General features: G+C 45.0%; 1 protein-coding gene across 6 annotated transcripts in view; it reads left to right on the forward strand.

Annotated features, from left to right (window-relative positions):
- ADGRD2 (adhesion G protein-coupled receptor D2) overlaps positions 1 to 22,708 on the forward strand; it is a 374,363-nt gene that overhangs the window by 94,360 nt on the left and 257,295 nt on the right. For all 6 annotated transcript variants that reach the window (XM_088471096.1, XM_088471093.1, XM_088471092.1 and 3 more), the window contains exons 7-12: positions 312 to 410; positions 5,173 to 5,261; positions 11,338 to 11,610; positions 12,798 to 12,909; positions 13,016 to 13,135; positions 17,865 to 17,985. In XM_088471096.1, the coding sequence (XP_088327222.1) occupies positions 312 to 410; positions 5,173 to 5,261; positions 11,338 to 11,610; positions 12,798 to 12,909; positions 13,016 to 13,135; positions 17,865 to 17,985 (814 nt within the window). The remainder of the gene's footprint in view (positions 1 to 311; positions 411 to 5,172; positions 5,262 to 11,337; positions 11,611 to 12,797; positions 12,910 to 13,015; positions 13,136 to 17,864; positions 17,986 to 22,708) is intronic.

Below are 22,708 nucleotides of genomic sequence, written 5' to 3' on the forward strand. Positions count from 1 at the left end.
TCTGAAACAGGCCCATAACCTGCTTGATAGTTAAATCAATCAATAATATGTTACCAAACACTGATGTACTTTGGATCAAATTAATATTTTATAATGGCTTTCATTTATCATTGTTGTCTACAGTACTTGCAGCTATTTGGGAAGCTTTTGTACTGATAACTGTATTTGGATTGTGCTGTACAGTGACACCCTGCTTGTGATAAAGTCCCTCATGTTGCGCTCACTGTTTTGAGCAGATTTTAATTCGTTTTTTTTCTTGTCATCTTACTCACAATTTTTTTATTATTATATTTTTGTTTTGCTTTCTTTAGGCCATTCTGAAAAATGTCAATTTCTGCAAAACAGTGATGGCGAGATGAACTACACGCGTTGCTCAGCTGAATTACCTTTTGTTTGCTACTACACACAAGGTAAAATGACAACCTGCATAAAATGCATTTTTGATGCCATTTAAACCACTTTGATTACTGGGTGTTAAAAAATTAATTCATTGACCAGTGCTAGCTTAAAGTACTGCCTTTCTTAGCAGCGTGCGGTCTGTGTTTAGTGCGGACTAAACAATGGTTACTGAAATTTGAAACATGTAGTGTTCATTCCATACTTGCCGACATTCAGCTCCCTCCTTCCGGGAGGGGGCTGAATGTGAGCTCACAGCGGGGGGCGTGGCCGCACTATAACGCCGTTGCGGGGGCGTGGCCAGTGCGGGCCGGGGGTGTGGCCGCGAGATCGCGTCATCGTGGCTCCGCCCCCTCATCACAATTCCGGAGTAAATGGCATTGTAAAGCGGGGCGGGGCCACGATGACGCGATTCAGCGCGAATCGCGTCACCGTGCCTCCTGCTGTGGGGGTTTCCCTAGTAACTCTGCAGGGGGGTAGGGAGGAATGGTGGCTTGCGGGAGGCTTGCCTGCCATCCCGGGGAGCCGGGAGCGGCACCCGAAAATCGGGAGGCTCCTGGCCAAATCGGGAGGGTAGGCAAGCCTGGTTTGTTCTAGCACCCTGCATCTGTCACAACCTGTACAGTTCCTCTTTCCTGTCGGGTGGGGGGCGCTCTCCGCTCTGGTGCTTCTAGCACACTCAGCTGATGCAACAAACTGCTGAGATACAGACCAGTGTGTGCTAGAAGCACGAGAGCTAAGAGCGTGCTAGAATGTACTAAACATGTTTTACATGACAAGTGCCAAATGTTTCTATCCAATCAGCTTTGCCTACCAGATGCACTGCAATGATCATGAAGCGATGTAACTTCTTCATAGTGTCATGCCACAGAAAAGGAGATTATAGTGATTCCTCAGAAACTGAAAGGGACCCTGAACATGGAACCCTATAGTTCTACTACTTTTTAGGAGTGTTGATCCTTAATAAAATTTTTTTTAAATAAGCTGGGGTATAGTGAAACCTGGAAAGAGCTGTACTCAGTTTATGCATTAATTATTTATAATATACAAGTGATGGCAATATATGTATAATATCTTTGAAATAATGTATATATAATTACTGTAGTTCTCATGACATCCCTTATACAGGGTACATTTCTAATGTCAGGTCTTCAATTTGCATTAGAAAGAAATGTGTGTTGCAGTACAAGGAATAATTGCTCACTAGTGTAAATTATTACATACATTAGAGAAATCAAGCTCATGCTGGGTACACGCTGGGTGATATATAGGCCGATCAATCAAACGGCCGATTTATCACTTTGCGTCAGCTGGTGTGTACTCCCAATATGTCTGTGAACCGCGTCGTTCACAGACATATCTCGTCGGCTGTGCAGCACTGCCGATGGCCGATATATCTGCAGATATGTACGTGTGTGGGGGCGATTCAAATGCGAATTCAAATGCCCTTGACATTGCAACGACATATTGAGTGGTCCATCGGCAAGGGTGTATACTTACCTGAATTCACCGCTCTGTCACCGCGACGGCCAGTCAGTTGTCAAGTCGACCTAGTGTGTAGTGTACCCAGCTTAACACTCTTCTACACTCTATAAATGGTCACAAAACTTCTCAGCGACTTCTAATAAGTTTTAATGTAAAGTATGGGATACCTTATCGGGATATGTAGTATTCTCTTATATTGCTCCTATATCGTCTATATACTGCAGTGAGTAGCACTGTGTTTTCTATGCTTGCATACTTACCTACTCAATGCCACACACTTCCTATTGAAATGGCAGGGATGAGGAGGAGCATAATGTTGTGAATTGCAGGTCCATCTGGAGGGGATGAGTACTGTCTCCCCCTCCCCACATTAATTTCCATCAGCATCTTCCCCCCAGGCTCCTTCATTCAGGATGGGAAGACACTAAAGCTGGGTACACACGTAAAGATTTTCTGTCCAACCATCCAACTAGTTGATTGGTTGGAATGAAAATCTGATAAGGGATGAAAGCAAATGACAATCAGCAGTTGGCTCCCAAACGCCGGAAAATGGACAAAAACTGTTGTTTGAACAAATTGTTTAGAGCAAACATTTACAAACTTGTCTGACGACCATTTTCATCTGTCTTCTGGCATTTAGGAGCAAATTGCTGATCATCAGTTACTCCCATGCGTTACCAGATTTTCATTCCAACCAATCAACTAGTTGGATGGTGTTGGACAGAAAATCTTTACATGTGTACCCAGCTTTAGGCAGTTGTTCCCAAACTTGGCCCTCAAGGCAAACAGTCCAGGTTTTCAAGATATCCATGCTTAAGCACAGGTGACTTAATAAGAACCTCAGTCAGTTTGTTAGGGTGCAAGTTTTTGAACCCCTGCACTAAGGGGACTATCTATCACTATGGCCCAAAAATTTAAGATAATATATCAATGAAAAAGCACCACCAGTACTTGTACCCCTTGGCAAATGGAACAGCTATCATTGTGTCAGGACCAGGATAGTCAGGCTGCAACAGAGGTCCCGGTCAGCTGCGCTCCACATATCTAAATTCAGGTGCACTCTCCGGCATGCCCACTCTCCTCGCAACTGTGAGCGGCATCTGCCACATGGAACCATCTAACACTGCCAGACAGTCTAGCGTCCAGTCCTGCTACCCAGTGGTTCTCACTCACCTGCTGTGGCGCTGCTCCGCTGTATCCATGAGGGCTTCTCCGGTCCATGGACGCGACCATCTTGGTTTGATCATGTGTTCCTGCAATTGCCAAATCCTGTTCACTCCTGGGATCAGCTGTTAGTGTGTGGTCAACCATCAGCAGGCACAGGGTATATATTATAAACCTTCCTGGACACTCAGTCAGTGTCTGTGCATCGTCTCCTAAAGGTTTCCTTTTGGCTCCTGCCAGATCTACGTTTGTTCCTAACTCAGTACACTTACTAGCGCTAAGAACTTTTGCTATTTACTGAGCATAGCTCAGCACCGTGCTCCAAGAACTTTTGCTATTTACTGAGCACAGTTCAGCACCTGGCTCCAAGAACTCTTGCTAATTACTGAGCATAGCTCAGCACTTTGCTCCTAGAACTCTGGACCACATTCAGACCCGGTCGCAAGCGCTGAGCGCTCGCAACCAGGTCAATGTTAAGGCCCTCCGGAGCTCACTACAAAAGGGCCGGCTGTCGTTGTTGGTCGACAGCTAGGCCCATTTTGTAGGTGGGGCGGGGTGGTGGTTTTCACAAATGGAGGCATTTTGTGGGCGGCCGCACTGACATCAACAGTGATGTCAGTGGGGAGGTTCCTGCTTGATCAGGAAGCTCCCTGGGGCTTGGGGCTGCCGAGATCCAACCTTAGGGTCTCATCGCAAGCACTGATGGTCAAGACCATCGCGACCATCACCCTGGTCGGTCGCTAAGCTGTGGGTGGTAATCCACAGCTTAGCTAGCAACCAGGAGGCCGCACTAAAAAAAAGAAGCGGCTGCCCTCATTCAGAGAGAGCAATCGCTTCTTGCGACCGCCTCTGAATGAGGGCCTCTGTCTTTTACCTGAGCTCAACCCAATGCTTCAGCATACAGTCTTCAGTCTCCAAGAATCATTCACGGATCGGTTCAAGCATCTGTCTAGTGGAATATTACTACGTATTACCAAGACTGGTTGTGTGCTTATACCACTGTTTCCTCCAACCATTCTTGTTATCATTAAAGTTCTATTCTTCTGATCAGCTCGTGTCCAGTGCCAGCTTCTATACAGTTCTCCCAGTCTTGTGCTGTCATATGAGGAAAACATATCTAAGGCCACCTCAGTTTGTGCTGCTGGTATCACTGCCTGCAAAGCCTGTTCCATCATTGGAGGCCAATTTCCCCAGAGCCGTGGCACACTGAAGAAGGATAACACTGGCTGTGTCGGACTAAGGCATGAAGGGTCCACCAGGAAATGTAGTGGATCCAGAGAGACTTGGCCAATCATTACAGAGGACATGCAAAGGACGTGTGTCAGGACCACCTACTTTGATTGGCAGGAGGGCTAATCTTGGTGTAGTTTCATAGATATAAACAAAGGGGTTTATGTATCAAGCAGGGAAAAGCGTGGAGAAGTGGACCAGTGGAGAAGTTGCCCATCGCAATCAATCAGCTCCTTCCTATTATTTTATAGACTGCACTTGATAAATGCTACCTCAAAGCAGATTGGTTGCTATGGGCAACTTCTCCACTGGTCCACTTCTCCATGCTTTTCACTGCTTGATACATAAACCCTCTAGCACCTAAGTTCATCCATGATCCTGCTCCACCCCTAGAGGAAGTGAGTGGGGCCCACCGGGGATTTCCCCAGTACACCTCTGGGCCATTCCGACCCTTAACACTGGTGAATCTTTCACCACAAGAAAAAAGACAAGATTTTGATTCAGTGCACTGAGTAGCTCAGGACTGCTCCTTCAAGTTTTCTTCTCTGTAGTAATATAAAAATTAACTTTTATTTATATATATTTAAAATGTAGTGTTCAGAAGGTAAGGTGAAATATAGAATAAAATCATAGAAAAAGTGTGTTTGTTTTGTGTATCGAATAAGTGATTAAACCTTCTTCCAGCAAATTATATCTTGCCTACAGCCACCACCACTGATAGCCTTTGGTGAATAGTGAATAGCCCTTTCTCAATCACCAGTGATAGGGTTTTTAAGTACTTGATAAATAGGCCGCTATAAGTTTAGATGATATAGGCAGTTCATAAATCTCTTTAAATAAGAAATGTGGTACCCTTTAATGTTATTTGTACTATTATTGATTTTGTATTATTTTCAGAGGTCTATCAGAAATTGAAATATATCGAAACAATGAATCGAGATCGAACATTTTCTGACATAGTCAACATGATGGCAAATCGTACTTTGGTGAGTTCCAATGTTTTTTTGGCAAGCATCACAACCCAACAACCCAACTTTCTAATATTCCTTCCCTGCACCTTGCCTCTCGGGGAACTAAATGGACACCGCGTGCATAAACGCGGAATCCATTCACGGGATGATGGGACAGTGCCTGAAAAGCTGGACTGTCCTGACAAAATTGGGACAATTGGGGGGGGTGGTTGTAGTGGTGAGTTTTATTCTGTGGTTTCTTCAGTTCTGTTAAAATGATTTAACAAAATATTGATATAAATATTATGGTATCTGGTCATTAGAGCTACATTGTCTAGATCAGGGGTCTTCAACCTTGGCCCTCCATCTGCTGTGGAACGACACATCCCAGCATGCACTGCCACCTTTTTGATATAACAGCATGCTAAAACTATGGCAGTGCATGCTGGGATTTATAGTTCCACAGCAGCTGGAGGGCCAAGGTTGAAGACCCCTGGTCTAGATAGACAATGTTTGGGTAGACAATGGAAGATAGACAGACAATAGGTCGACAGGGACTGACGGTCGACACACTAAAGGTTGACTAGTAACAAGGTCGACAGGTACTGAAGGTCGACAGGTACTGAAGGTCGACATGGTCATTAGGTCGACTGTCAAATGGTCGACACATGTTGTTGTTTTTTTTGTCAGGGTTAGGCACTTACCCCGACGGTTAGGGTTAGGCGCTTACCCTGACGGGTAGGCGCTTACTCTGCTGTTGTCGGCCCACCAAGCCACATGGAGCCTACCCCCCCTCCCCCTCCACACGAAGCCTACCCCTACCTCTCCTGATTACTTACCTTCTGGCTCTGTGTTGTGAATACAGCAGCACAGTCAGCGTTGCTGCATAGAGCACAGAGCGGCTCCTAAAGTCCGTCATCAGTGATCAGCGTCACGGACATGATGTGTCACGTGATGCTGATGAGGGGACTCGGGAGCCGCTCTGCGCTCTATGCAGCAGCGCTGACTGTGCTGCTGCATTCAGAACACAGATCAGCGGCAGCTCAGCTCCCATCCGGGAACAGGGTCCACATACACATACTGTATATACACATAAACACATGCATATATATATATATATATATATATATATACACAAAAACACATATATAAACAATATATATACACAAAAACACATAAACACAAACACATACATACATACATACACATAAACACATACATACACATAAACACAAACACATACATACACATATATACACAACATGTATACACATAAACACATACATACACATATATAAACAATAAAACAGTACACATTCACTTACATTTTATGCTGCTGCTGTTCCCTTCATTAGGCTCCACCCCCTCGTGCCTTAGTCCCGCAATTCGCGGATCATGTGGGCAGGGTTTACTGTATTGGTTCCGACCCCACTTCGGCCATGATAGCAGCACTGCTGCAGCAGGGGAAGTTGCTCCGTCAGCGTGAGCTAGTGGTGGGGGCCCTCTGTGTGTGGGGGCCCCTGGACGACCGCCCCTGTCGCCCCCCCCTTAATCCGGCCCTGTATGTAGGACAAACTAGAAGAAAAGTAGGTTTACAGAACACAAGAGTATAATAAGAAAATATAGGAGTATAAAAGTAAGGGTAAATATGAAATTTGAGGACTGTGGGGTTTATTTACGAAGAGTCCGGTTCTAAAACCCAGTGCTTTCGGTTGTGTTTATGCCTGGAATTGAAAAGGGCAATGATTTTACTAGGATTATTTTGTTAGTAAAATCATTGCCCTTTTAAATTTTGGCATTAACACGATTGGAAGTGCTAGGTTTTAGAACCAATGCTTAGTAACAAACCCTTGTACAAATAATTCAAGTGAAGGGAAACCTTTAAGAGGAGGAGGTACAAATAAATTTCTAACAGCATGTGGCATAATGGATTCATACTTTACAAACATTATTTAGAGATGTCAGCAGATCAATGTGTTTTGGTTCTAAATTTTCATCGTGTTTTTAAATTTTGCAAAATTACTCTCAAATGTTTTTGGATTTCTTTAAAAATGTACAAAAATAGCTACAGTCATGAAATTTGGACCTGTTTTTGTTCCTACAGTATTATTAATAACATTAATATCTGGTCATTTTCAGTCAATTTTGACCACTTTACATGTCATAATATAGTTTTCACCAATATTGGCCAAAAGCTGTAGCGAGGTGGCTGGCTAAAGTAAGCAGCAGAACAGCTGCACAAACACATGGCAGTGTAAAAAATATATATAGCACATCTATGAAACATGGTGGCATAGCTGTGGATGACAGGATAGAAGTTTAATCTATACTGTACATACAGCAAAAGAAGTTTGTTGTTTGTTTGTTGGTGAATATCTTCCACAGCTCTCAAGGTAAAGCTGCCAAATCTTATATAGTTTATTTAGTATCAACAAAGTAAGCTATTAGACCGCATAGTAACAAAGTGACAGAGCGACAAATCTTGTATATAAAATGTATTGGTCTGTTTGCTTGTTTGTATGTCTGGTTATGCATTCGGACACCCCTACACCAAAAAACCAACGTGAGGTATTCCAGTTGGATCCTAGCCATGCTTTAGGGGGATTAGGGGCCCGGCCGGACCTCCCGTTGGTATATGCTGGGCAGAACTATTACTCGGGGAGCCTGTTCTGAGTCTTCCATTGGATGGATTTGGACAAAAACTTCACAGAGTGGTAACATTGGATCCCATAAGACATACTAGGGGGTTGAGGTCCCAGTCACACCTCCCGTTGGTGTACGCTGGGCAGAACTTTGACCCGGTGAGACTGCTCTGGGCCTTCCGCTGGATGGATTTGGAATAACACTTCACAGAGGAGTGGCAATTGGTCTGGGATGCCTAAGGAGGGGTTGGGGTCCTGATCGGACCTCAAGGCGGAGTGCACCGGGCAGAACTTAGACCCAGGGACCCTGTTCTGGGCCTTCCACTGGTTGGATTTGGATGACATCACATAATAAAACTTAACTTGAAGATTGAAACCCGGGCACCGCAAGGTACTTCAGCTAGTAAACTATACAACCCTATAGAATGTTTTAATTAATCAAGAATTAGATCAGAGGCCTAAGGCCAGCACAAGTAAATGAAGGTGGAGTTTTTTGTGGAAGCCAGGTAAAGTTTTGAAACAAGATTCAAAAATCCAATGAGATTTTTAAAATGGAAACTGAATCCAAACAGCAAATCACAGGCCTGAGGAGAATACAAGAGATTCAAAGCAGAGTACCAGCCTAATTGAAGTTAATAACTATATGATTTGATAATGCTACTCTGTATCTGTGGAGAAGCTCCTGCAGTGATCGCGCTGAGCAGCAAAATATGTGGGTCCCAGGGACCCACCACTTAAAAAAAAAATTGGGTCCTACCTAACCATTTCTAGGTCCCATTATAATTTATGCTTTAGAGCTTCCCATATACCCCTCAGACCACCCACATGCCACCATACCCCCAATATCATCAGTTTTGACAATAATGGGGACTGCAGTCTTCTGTAAAATCTTGTGCATTAGACTGTACTTACATAATGGTGACACATAAAAGTATGCAGAAACTGTAGTTTCTGCATAATTTTTTGAAAATCCACGAACTGATAGATACATTTTAAAAACATACTAAAAAGATTTTGTTCTCTTACCTTTCGAAACAGAAATGTTCAAATAATTATATGCTTCTAGCTGTATACTCTTCTGTCCTTTTATTCTGCGTGAGCTAGATGGGGGGCGACTGCGCTCATGCTGCAGGTCCTTATGGCTCCTCATCATCTTAATATGTGGGAGGCGGAGTTGGGGAGAGGAGGAGTAGGAGGCAGGAAGCTGGAGACAGTTGTATGAGGTGGGGAGTCGGGAACAGGAGTAGGAGGTGGGGAGCCGGGAACATGAGTAGGAGGTGGGGAGCTGGAAACAGAAGAATTCGGGGAGTTAGAGATTATAGGTGAGGAGAGCTGGGGACAGGAGGAGTAGGCAGGGACAGAAGAGGCTGAATGCCAGGTATTAGATGTGGAGGAAAGCCATGTACAGGAGGAGGAGAGGGGTAGCTAGGGACAGGAGGAGTAGGCAGGGAAAGGAGAAGGGTCTGGGTGCCACCGGGTATTAGAGGGAGAGAGGAGCTGCAGACAGGAAGAGGTGGAGCGGTAGGCATTGACAGGAGAAGGGGCTGGGTGCCACTGGGTGTTAGAGGGGGAGAACAGCCACTGACAGGATGAGGTGGAGGGGAGCTGGGGACGAGTAAGCAGGGATAGGGGCTGGTTGCTACCAGGTATCAGAGGTGGAGGGGAGGCAGGGATTAGAGGCAGAATGCTGGGGACTGCTGGGGCCAGGTGCACTGCTGTTCTCTACTTCCAGAAACTGACTGAATTAATGGCCATGGCTGTGCTGTTCTCAGAAAGCAGGCACTTCTAGCTGGACAGCAGCAGACCAGCCAGCGGTACTCATCCCCCCCCCCCAGCCCACACCACACCAAGCCCCCCACAGCGCTACCTGCTTTAGGGTGTTGTCTTCAAGCCGTGGCCGGGCCGCAGTCTTCTTTATGCCGGGGGAGGGCCACAGTCTTCACGCTGGTGGAAGGGGGGCAGTCTGCAGTCTTTTTCATGCCGGGGGAGGAGGGGTGGTCCGCAGTCGTCTTCATGCCGGGATAGGGGGGGCTGCAGTCTTCTTCACGCCGGGGCAGTCCATTGACTGCTGAGTAAACTGCAGCATCAAGGGGTGTGTAACAGCTGACCCTACCTCCTTTTTGATGTCTTCCCTGCAGCCGGGCCAGGGGAGACATCAATAATGTAACCAGGAGCCAGAAATTGTCCGGCAGCAGAGCGCTTCCCAGGGGACCCACCCATTTTGAAAAAGTGAGTCCCCGGTCCTCATTTATGGGTAAAATACACATTATAGCGTTTATTTGCGATCACTGTCCTGGATGAAATGCTGGTTATGGATGAAATTGCAAGATACAAAAGAACATGAATGCCCCAGTATAGAACAGTAATATACAACAATGGCTTCAGTAGATTGCATAAAACCAAGAAAATTCTAAACTGTGTTGGACTGTGCAGTGTGACCCTTTTCTAATGTTTGACTATGGAGATTGCATGGATGTATGCATACTCTTGTTAGCAATGGGTGTGGCTGAAATGGTCAAATTATTAGAAGGGGTGTCCATATACTTTTGGCCATGTAGTGTATTTAAGCTTTACATACTTTCGTCTACAATCTGAACACAATATTCAATCTACAACAGTTTTCTTTAGCATAATTATATAGTAAGGACTATTCAGAATTGTTTAGCTTTTATCCAGCAGCGGCTCCTCCTGCATGAGAAAACATCTCCCACTGGGACTGCCTGTACTGTGTGGGACTGGCAGGTAGCGCTTCCAATGGGAAGTCACTGCCAGTCACAGTGTAGCCAGTGCAGTCACAAACTGCAACTGCCTGACTGAAGTGGCAGATAAAGCATGATTCAGATTCATTTTGGGAAGGGTAATGTTGCTGATATGTTTACTAGTGTGGACTTTAACAGATGTACAACATTTTTATATTTGTCTTTTCTTTTAATGGGCTCCATGCAATTTGGGTACTTATGTACACTTTCCAGCCATTGTGTTTTTGCCCATGTTTTATACTCTCACAAGTGAAGCCACTTGTCATATTCCCGGTGCATCTGCTCCCGCTATTTGCAGGGGGAGGTAGGAGCATTTGCTAACTGTGCACAGTTGGGTCACATCTCACGTTTGCAGCCAACTCTGCATACAGTAGGTAGCAAAAGGCAAAGTTTTTCCCGAGAACATTTTACGTTTGTGCTTAGACGCTAATTGCAGCATCCGATCAGCTTCGGTAATGTAGACTGTGCTTGAATGATAGCTTGGAGCTAATTGGTTGACTTCTCTACTTTATCTATCTGAAAAAGGTAAACATCTTCCCTTGTATGAGGGTCCTATATTTTCAAAGTAACAACATATAACCATGTATAATTGCAATCATCACAACCATATTTTGCAAGATAACATCATATTTAGCTTTTTATATAATAATAATAATAATAATAATATTAATAAATAATAATATGCAAATTATATGTTCGATTTTGTTGTAGATTTCTGACAACCCTCTTGCTATTGGATTCAACCAGCTTAGTCCATCGGAGGTTGTGACGTGCCTACAGGCCTTTGAGAAGGGGTTGGAGATAGAGGAACATCCTGTAGACTCTGTAGATGTTCTTGGTGTCATCCGGTTTCTGAAAGAAGTGGCTGACATGGATTTAAACAACAGCAGTGAGACGTTAGAAGAACTGAGTCACCATTTTGTTTACGTCACAGGAGAACTTCTTGAACAAAATGACCCAGACATGTGGTCTGAAGTTAATCCGGTATATACTGTTTTTTTTGGGACCGTGTGGATGCTGTTTAAACCCATTTACCAATGTATGACAACAATTAAAACAACAATTGGCCAAAATTATGGGGGAGATTTATTAAACTGTTTTCGTTCAGGTGGTTTGAAAACCGTACAATTTGCTAAAGGTCAGTCTGCTGGGAAGTTTCCATCAGAGTGACCTTTAGCAAATCGTACTGTTTTCAAAACTTCCCGTTTTACAAAACACAACTTTTAAAATCGCCACCGTCTTTTTTTATTCACAAAATAGCCAGAAATAGGGGGGCGGAGCAATGTGTGAGTGTTTGTGGGGGAGGTGGAGGGGGGCGGGGCGCTGAGGCGACTCTACATATGCTGGGTTCATTACACTAGTTTATTAATAGTATATTAATATAGAATACATTAGTGCTGCCCCATAAGATAATTATTAATGATTTTTGCTTCCATAATCAATACTTACTGATTTCCCTAATAATAAGCGTATCGTACTGCCTCATGTGCACATTGGCCAGATAGTTTTTCTGTGGTGATTCTTCTGGAGTTTTGTTGCATTTTTTATTCCTAGCAATTTTACCTAACCCTCTGGTGGTTTTGCCATTTAAAAACCGTTGCTCATCGCCAGTGGTTTAAGTATCACCCTCTAAATTTCTGAATTGTAAATTCAGCGGCTTTGAGGTGAAGACCACCAGCAATGTGTGGCAGTTTCAGAAAGCTGCACAAATTGATTTTACATAAATCTCCCCTTGCCATTATAACTAGAGATGTGCGGGTTCAGTTTTATTCGATTCTTATCACCAAATTATCACAAGTTCGGATTTCTCTTATTGGCTATCCGAAACACGTGACAGATGGATAGCCAGTATGATGCCGTTTTTGAGATCCAAACATATCCGAGTAAAACCAAACCGCACATCTCTAATTATTACTTCAATTAAGACATTGAAATTAGAACTAAAATACTTTCAGCTGACAAAACAAAATGTACAATTTGATGCAAACTCGGTCCTCAGGACCCCAAGCAGCTCATGTTTTCCAGATCACGTGTGGATCTTTAAAATGTGACAGTTGGTAATACACCTGTACACATGCTAGGTGATTTGGAAAATGTGAACGGTTAGTGGTCCTAAGAACTGGGGCCGAGAAACACTGGAGACTAGACCTATTTTTTCTTTTTTGCCTTAGATTATCAAAGGACCTATGACAATCATTCAGACAGTGGAGAAAATGGCTTCTAACCTTGTCCAGCTTCTGTCTGATGAGAGAGATGACCTCTTCATCCATCACAAGAACATTGGTTAGTGCATACTATAAATGAAACCAGATTGGGAATATGAATGACTTGGTTGGGCACACTCAATATTTGTAACATTCATAAAAGTAAGCATAATTCTCTTTCTTAGAAATTGGTGTCAGTCAAGTGGATGTAAATGACGACCGACACATTTACAAAGTGCAGAGCACCAATAGGGTGGATGAAATTGAAGTTCCTGGTCCTGACCTCAAGAGAATTATAGAGGAAGGTAAGGCCCACAATTCTCTGGAAAGAGAAGTGGTAACGGCAGTCTCATCATAGCCAAGTCCTTTAGCATGCAGTACATAGTTTTCCACCAATGTTTTATTATTTATGTGTATATATATATATATATATATATATATAATATGTAAAAATGTTACATTTCTTCCTAAGCTCCATTACTATAGACTGAATGGCTCTCTAGTAAAATGCAATGACCGATCGATAATTGGTTCAAATAGACGGGGCTGAATTTTTTTAAAACAAAAATCAAGTTGCAGCCCTAATGTGGCCTTGTGCTGGGGGATTTTATCATGAATTGCCCTTGTGCATTGGGGCCTGCCTAACAAAATAACAACTAGCCTAGTGCTGGGGCCCCAACTCTAGGGGTAATGTATCAAGCAGTGAAAAGAGTGGAAGATTGGACCAGTGGAGAAGTTGCTCATTCATTTCCAATCAGTTTCTGACTATCATTTTATAAAATGTACTTGATGAATGCTACTTGAAGCTAATTGGTTGCTGTGGTCAATTTCACCATGGGTCCACTTCACTCTTTTCACAATTTGATACATCATCCCTTCTGTCTCCATCTCGAGTGGTGTGTGGTTAGAGTGATAACAAGGCTTTATTATGTCCATTATCGCTGCAATCACATGTTGCTGTGCCCACTCATACCAGTCTTACTTTCTCCTATGGGCCGTATTCAATTAGCGTCGAAAATGGACGTTTTCTTTAAAAAAAAAAAAAAGACTGCTAAATTTCTGCAAAAATAAATGAAAATGGCAAACAGGCGAAAATGGAGAAAAAAAACTGGAGAAAAGTTTTCTTCATCCCAGACCAGGAGAAAAAAAAATTTAAATCCCTATTTTTGGCTAAAAATGTGGGGATTTCTTTCAGAACTCTTTGGACACCCCCCTAATGATAAATTAGTCCCATTTTTTGGAAAAACAACCGCGCAAATTTTGGGTGAAAAAAAAATTAGTTGAAAATGGTTTTAACATATTGGGTATGATTTTTTTTTGGGGGGGGGGGGCAGTTTCAGATTCAGGAGAGTTTGTAATTAATAACAATTTATATGGAAGATGCAACTTTTGCATTTATTACCGGTAATAATGATCAGGACACATTCTCTCTGTGTATTGAACACTTCATTACATTATCATGTTATGTACAAATAGAGTAATATAACTACAGCCTTTACTACTAACAGTCATGTAGTATTTCTAGGCTATTATAAGTCATAAGTATTCACACCTGGTGCAAATATAATGGAGGGAACATGACCTAAAGGGTGAGATACCTAATACCTGAACTGTCCCATGGGCCTAATGCCTAACCATCAGTGGCGTAACTAGGGCAGGGCGAGCAGGCTGCTTGCCCTGGGCGCCGTGGAACCGGCGGCGTGGGGGGGCGCCGCCGGCCACGGTACCGGCCCGCCCGCCCTAGTTAGCCAGTGTAGCGCCGACCGCAATGAGTGCGGTCAGCGCTACACATTTACACAGGACCGGCGCTAGGCTTCCAGCGCCGGTCCTGTGCTGCACACCTGAGCCCGTTCCCTCCCCCTGAGCGCTTGCCCAATAGCGCCAGGAGGCGGGCTCAGGCTGTGCATAACACACGCATCGCCGCCAGTGCTGGCGGCGATCCGTGTGTCAAACAGCAGCCAATGAGAGTCAGATAGACTCTCATTGACTGCTGCAGCACCCACTGCAAGAGCCGGACTTCAGTCCGGCTCCTGCAGTGGGTAATGGGACAGACGTCATGACGTCTGTCCCATTATGCTGAGCGCGCCAGCCCGGGAGGACTGGCGGGCGGCGGCGGTGGGAGCGGCATCGCGGACTGGAGGAGCAACAGCAGCAGCAGCGTGGATTCAGGTAAGTAAGTTTTTATATATGTATTTTTAAATACCTGTCAGCACAACGGGGGTGGCTACCACTGGGGGGATCTCTACTGGGGTGTGGGCACAATGGGGGGGTGGTGGCTACTACTGGGGGCACCATTATTAGGAGGACCTCTACTGGGGGGGGCTATTACTGGGTGCACCATTATTGGGAGGACCTCTACTGGTGGAAGGGGCTATTACTGGGGGCACCATTATTAGGAGGACCTCTACTGGGGGGGGCTATTACTGGGGGCACCATTATTAGGAGGACCTCTACTGGGGGGGGGGCTATTACTGGGGGCACCATTATTAGGAGGACCTCTACTGGGGGGGCTATTACTGGGGGCACCATTATTGGGAGGACCTCTACTGGGGGGGGGCTATTACAGGGGGCACTTAATCGGGAGGGGGAACCTCTGCTGGGGACCACTACTTGGGGGGGGGGAACTACTACTGGGGGCATTATAAAAGGGGCCTACTGCTAGGGGCACTGCACTGGGGGGACCACAACTGGGGGCAATAACAGGAAGGACCACTACAGGGACCACTGGATAGGGGGGGGTCACTACTGGGAGCCTGCATCACCACTACTGGGGGCACTGCATGGGAGGGGGGGGACTACTGCTGGAGGCACTATATAAGGGGCTTATTGCTAGGGGCACTGCGGGGACCACTACAGAGGGCACTAGATAGGGGGGATCACTACTGGGTGTCTGCATAAGGGGGACCACTACTGGAAAATCTGCATGGGGGGGACTACTGCTGGGGGCACTATATAAAGGGCACTGCATACGGGGGGGACTACTACTGGGGGCACTATATAAAGGGCACTGCATAAGGGAATACCACTACTGGGTGCACTGCATTGTGGGGACTGCTACTGGGGGCACTGCATAAGGGGGAACACTGCATAGGGCACTGCATTTGGGGGGACCACTACTGGGGGCACTGAGTAAGGGGAACTAATTGGGGGCTGTATAAGGGGGACCACTACTGGGGATACTGTATAAGGGGCACTACTATGGGCCTGCATAGGAGGGACCACAACTGCATACTGGGGGTACTGTATAAGGGGTACTACTGGAGTTAAGGTGCATATGGATAGGAATGTTCAGCGCAAAAATAAAGGGGTGTGTCATGTTGACACGCCCCATTTTTAAGTGACCACGCCCATTTTTTGGCGTGCGCACATATCGTGTTTGGGGGGGGCTCCATTTTCAAATTTGCCCTGGGCTCCAAATACCCTAGTTACGCCACTGCTGACCATAACTCCTAGGACACTCCAGGCTAGAGCCTGAATTCTGTAGGGTACCAATCTACTGTCTGAGTGAGATCTGGAGCCACAGTGCTGAGATCAGGAATGAAACTGGAGGCCAAGGCCAGTGCCAGGCAATAAAGTGTGCCATAGGCCCAGTGCACAACTATTTAGTGGATCATTAGCTTAGTGTCTCGCAATCTGGTGGCCGCGGGCAAAGTGCCCGATAAACACAGAGGGACCTACCTTGTCCGGGCACTGTCCTGCTCCAAGTGTTAGACTGTCAAACACAGGGAAAAAAGTGATATAGCTCTTTTTCTCCTGTGGTGCTTCACCAGCCAGTCCTTAACTTAATTGCAGCATCTTTCTTTATTTGTGGCATCTTCTTATCTGGAACTCTTTATCTCTTGATGTCTGCCGTTGGATGGAGTCAACCCTTTTGTGACAGCCAATATAAGGGAGCTGTCATTCATACTGTCCGTGGTAAGCTTCTATTGACTTGCCACGACAGCCTCTGATTGGACTATTACAAACCTCCTTAGATTCACTTAGGCCAGAAGAATGGATTCACTAAATATTCACCTGACACCAGGGAACTTTCCACACAAAACCACTTTTTTTCAGTTTACATTTTGAGATACATTTGACTGAACAATACATAAGTTGACTTCTTCTGCGTATGATCAGAGTGCAAATGCGTCTAAAGGAGCATACACACTAGATGATATGCTCCCTGAGCGATATCGTCTAGTGTGTCCCTGGCAGGGTGTGCTCAATGTCGTTCATGACATTGAGCACACCCGCTGAACGATATCATTAACGATATCGTTCAGTGCCGGGCTCTCTTCCCCCATTCACCAACATGCAGCAACCTGACAATATCGTCAGGTTGGCCTGCATGTCTGCCCGAATAACGATAAAGACGAACGACCTGCGGGAACGCGCATCGTTCGTCGTTCATCGTTATCGTTCATCATTTAGGTAAAAAAATGGACGATAAAGTGAACGACAACGATATCGTTATCGTTTAGTTGTCCACTTTAATCGTCCAGTGTGTATGCACCTTAACTGTGTGCAATTTTGTATTGTATTTTTCATGCAATAGCTAGCAATCAGAAGGCAGCTAGAGACAGCTGCTTTTTAGATCAGCTCTGCATCCGATCTACCACATAATCATTTTCTTAAAATTATAAAACAGTTACAAAATGTTTGACGGTAGAGTGAAATCACAGAGTGGTGACAGTGAGCCAAGGATGTTTTGAAGATCTACTAAAATACAGCTGCCGGATCCTGTAAATCCAGTTGTCACTGCTGTTGTCGTGTCTTCTCACAGTTTGATGAGCTCTGTGGCCAGAACCATAACGAGGGGTATGTGACCGATGCCTCCAGTCATGGTGGATGGTGACTCGCAAGCCACAGTCAAGAGCCATTAACACAGCTCCACCTACAGAACCGAAGAACCCCAGGAGAAATGGCTGAATGTAGCAGCCACTGGGGCTTTGTCTGTGGAGAGGTCACTTTAGGAAATTACTTTCCTAGCTGGGAGTGCAGCCTTGGGAGTGTTTGATTTGTTTCCATTAAAATTGTGTTTCTTTGCTTCAGGTCACTCAGAAGTCGCCGTGGTGAACACGTGGTTCAGTTCAAACTCCTTTGACCATTTATTGGGTGGCAGCAATCAGAACTTTGTACACAGAGAGGCAGCCATTTCAGATGGAGGATACAAGTGAGTTTTTAATAAATTATGTGATTGTGAGAAGTCTTCAATGGTCCTTGAAATGTAATGTCCTGCAAAGCTAGCATGGGAATATGATGTTGTATCTCTCAATTGACCAGCAGATCTAATTACGAGGCACAAACACAATTTTTATATCAGTAACTTTGTTGAATAGAATAATTAGTTCTACTGTCTTACAAATACAGCTACACAAACCTTCTACCTTATGTTTAAAAAACAAAACAAAAAAACAAACAAAAAAAACACCCTGCCTCACCCTCTTTCTTTCCACTCCTATGGTTGGTTGAGGACTAGTGCATCATAGAACACAGGGAGTAATTCAGTTGCTGTTAGGATAGTACAATGGACACTGATTGGTCCACTTCCACAACCAATTATGTGCTGTCTGCATTGAAATGCCTGATTCTTGAAGTTCATCCCACTCTGCTGATGGTCTTGCATCTCGAAGGTTGTAAAAGTCTGCAATGCAATGTGTTTATTAAAATGTGTCAGAACAAAAGCAAGAAAGCGGTTGCAAGTAACTGCAAAACAAAGCACAAAGCAGGTAAATATGCAAGCCCCTCCCCTGCCCAATACTTTACCTTCAATTTGTACTTGCAGAGCACGGATGACCAGAGCATCAATGGGGAGGCAGTATTGTAAATGCCCCCTTGGATAATCAGGATTATGGTGTAATCAGGACAATTAGGAAAATAATATACAAATGTTGTCATGAAACCTCCCAAAGATACGTCGTCATGTCTCCCAAAGATTTGAGTTATTTTAAATAATGTTTAATCACAAGAATGTATCACATATTGCGTAAAGGGACAGAGCTTGAGAGAAAGCTCTGTCCCTATGAATCTTCTCCACACAGTTTTCAGGGCATTTGTCGCAAAAAATAGCCAGAGAGTGTGACCGCGCATGTGCTGCTCTATACTGTATACTGAGATGCCGATATAGAGAAGCTGATCCGGGATCACAGTGCAGGAGCCCGGAGACCCACTGACCAAAGTCCCAGAGGACCTCACCGGAGCACTGATCACTGATCCCTTTTTTTGTGGTCTGTTTAGATACACAAAGCTGATCACACGGGCCAACCCCCCAGCTCTGCTCTGCCTTATTACCACAGGGCTTTCCCCAGTATTTTTTTTTTATTCATTTTTAGTAAATCTGAGCAGATTACATATCCCATTTCAAGTATGGGGAATGTGATATGCTTACTAAAAATAAGCAAATTGAAGGGCTTAGAGACTCAGTGAAGGCTCCAGAGGTGGGGCTGCAGTGCAGTCCAAAATTCAAATAGGGGAGCCTCATCAACTGCCACCCCAAACGCTGCCAAACATCGCAAGCCAGGACTCACTGACAGTTGGTGTGACTCACCTATTTGAATTTTGGACTGTGCTGCAGCCCCACCTCTGGAGCCGCCACTGCATGGAGGTGGTTTTTAATGAAAACTGCTCCAAAAGCCCTTTATTACATTTAAATGAGACTAAAATAATGTAAACACATCCTTTTTCAAATGTAAAAAAAAGACAAATAGGGCTGTTCTGTCTATTCGATTCATGAATGGAAAAGTATCCCCTGTCGCTGGGAGTTCAATTCAATCCTTGTATTGGAGGCATTCATCATGCCTCCTCTACTAATCACTTCCGAAAAGCTGCTCCTTTTACCGAGACAGCTTTTTGGAAAAAGAGGACATTTCTCCTGCTTCACTGTCTCTTTGCAGCCTGTCTTGAAGACAGGCTGCGAAGAGACAGCGAAGCAGCAGGGGAGAAGCCGGAGGAGTCCAGCCCCCCTCCCCCACTCGCTCCGGTGCACCTCCCAGCCAACCCCACTGATGGTGTCCCCTGACCCCCCCACTGCCGCAGAGCTGCAGCCGCCGCAGGAGTCTGTGACTCCCGCTGAGATATTACACACCCGCGGTGCCAGTCCCCCGCTGCCGTTGCTGTGTTGTCTCCCACCCCAGCTCAGTGGAGGAGAACTCTGGGATCTGGGAGGGGGCGTCAGGCAGGTTGAGAACACAGCAGGGAGGGATCTTTTCAGATGCCTCTGCTGTATCGGATACTGTACGCCATCTCAGGGTGGTGTACAGTATCACTGTCGAGATCCGAAAAATATGCTTTTTTAGAACTTGATGAAATTCATAATTACCACATCCCATTACTATAGTATGGGGACTGTGCAAACTATCGGGGGACAATTGTAACCAGGAGATATCAGGGATTTCTCCTGCGTTACATGAATGATGAATTACCCTGGCACTTAATTTTTACAAAAGTCGGTGAAATTTAAGATTTTCACTTGTTTTTGTAGAAATTTAGTGATGATGAATAGGCCCCTTAGTGTGAGAGAGTTATAGAGATTTTAGTCATTTTTAGACTGATGTGAATTGTTTACTTATTGGCTGTGTAGAAATGTACAGAGAAATGGTAAATATTAAACAGTAAAAGCTGACTAGTAAATGATATGGAACAGAAGATATTGGCTGTGTGTAAGCCAGCACAGAGATGTGGAAAGGCTAAATAAACCAGCAGAATAGAGCATCTTATTTGTAGGGGTAACAGCCTGCATCTGGTTTCATTGCATCCTGACATGTTTTAATATGTACTTGACAAAGATTAATGCACCTTTTTATGCACCTTAGTGTTATAATTCTTCATCTTCTGCACATCTTTGGGCACCAAGTTTTCAGTTCAGTGGTGGACAGAACACCATTTAGCCAATCAGATCATTAAGATTCTCACAGTGATACAGAGTATTTCAGGAGATAATGTGTTTTGCTGTTGTGGGCCTCTCAGGGATCTGTCCAGGCATGTACTTGTGTAATGGCAGGACTGCATGTGGCAATGTGGGGACTGGGGCTTTGTTAACGGCAGAGCCGTAACTAGACATTTTGATGGCCTGTGCCAGAAAGAGCATTGTTGCCTCCCCTCCCCATATTTTAAAAGGGACAGCTCGCACCCAAAAAAGGGGCATGGTCTTGTGGGAAAGGGGCGTGGTCTCACAATAGTACCCCCAGTTCAAATTAGCCATACAGTAGTGCAACCTTATTCACATGACACCGCACAGTAGTGTCCCTTATTCTCATTACACCATAAAATAGAGCCTCTTATACACATTATGCCATAGAGTTGTGCCCCTTATATATTATACCACACATTACTAGTGCCCTTAAACACATTATGCCACACATTAGTAGTGCCCTTATACATATTATGCCACAGTAATGCCCCTTACACATCATGCCACACAGTAATGCCCCTTACACATTATTCCACACAGTAATGCCCTTTACACATTATGCCACAAATGATCACTTCCCCAATCCCCTCCCTATGCCCCTATTAACTCATGATTTCATTCATTCCAGCCCAGTCCCCACTGTCACTTCCAGTTCCAGCCCCCAGTGGCACATCCAGCCCCAGCGTCTCTTCTAGCCCCAGCCCAGTGTTGGTGTCTCTTCCAGCCCGCATCACTTACCTTCCTCTGGCTACCAGTCTGACGGTACGTGGCTCCTCTGCTGGAGAGATTTAACGTCATGATGTCACTCCCTGCAGACACTGCGGGAGACAAAGTGCAGAAGACAGTCACTGCTCGCTCCAATGTATTTTAATAGTGGTGCACCCAGCAGTGAAGAAGCTAGGCGCACTGCTACTAATATGCAATGCAGCGGGCGTTAGGCAGTTTTGGCACTTACAGATAACGATGGTGGCGGTCAGCTCCGCCCACGGGGCATCTGCGCTCTGTGCGGCAGCACCAGCTGCACCACCCTAGTTACGGCCCTGGTGAACGGTATGCTAATGCACAACCCCCTCTGCTGTGTTTGTAAGAGCAGCCGTCATCACTATCATCGGCACTTGACCTACCCCATACTACCGTAGATGTAGCAGATCCCTCTGAATGTAGCATCCATGATGCATATGAATTATTCAGAATAGTAACTGTGGCTACACATTCACGACACATCCTGACACGCCTATGAAACCATTCTCTTGCGCGCACTTGCATTGTCGATAAACAGTTGTCACCCAAAAACACCCATTTAGCAGCTACAGAGAAACTGGGTACACACTGGAGTGATATCGGCTCAATAGGTAGTTTCCGGCCGGATTGAAACAACATATCGTCCGGATTGTTCAGTGTGTGTAGGGCAATCTGCGCGCTCCCGTGGTCATTAGCGATATCTTCCCGTCGGCCATGCAGTACGGCCAACTGGATGATATCGCATGCGGCACCGTGCAAGGTAATGAAGGATGGAAGTGGGATCGTTCTGTCCTTCATGACATCGTTCTGATGTGTACCGCGGATACGGTATGTTGGCCACCACTTCGCTCCAGTGTGTACCCAACTTAAGTTTGAGCAAGGCAACCAGGTTAATATGTATAAGCTTAACTAGAAACATTGCAGAACAAGCACTACTGTATGCTGTTTCTATTAACTATGCTTTTGCTCCAATTAATTGTGCTGTTCTGCTGCTTTGTAATCAACTCTGTAGAGAGTTCAGTCAGTGGTTCCCAAACTGGGTGCCACGGTTTGGTGGTCCAGGACAGAATCAAATTATTTATTGTCAATGTGATAGGCAAAATCCAGTTCTGGTGGCTGCCAATCATAAAATATGTGGTCAAACAGAAGCACAGCCCTGTCCACAACCACATAACTTACCCTAAGGATGATAAGTAAGCACAATATATTTCATTTAATATTTATTTTCTGAATTTCAATAATAACA

This window comes from Taudactylus pleione, unplaced genomic scaffold (assembly GCF_031769625.1).
Source record: "Taudactylus pleione unplaced genomic scaffold, aTauple2 ptg000110l, whole genome shotgun sequence".
Classification (NCBI taxonomy): Eukaryota; Metazoa; Chordata; class Amphibia; order Anura; family Myobatrachidae; genus Taudactylus; species Taudactylus pleione.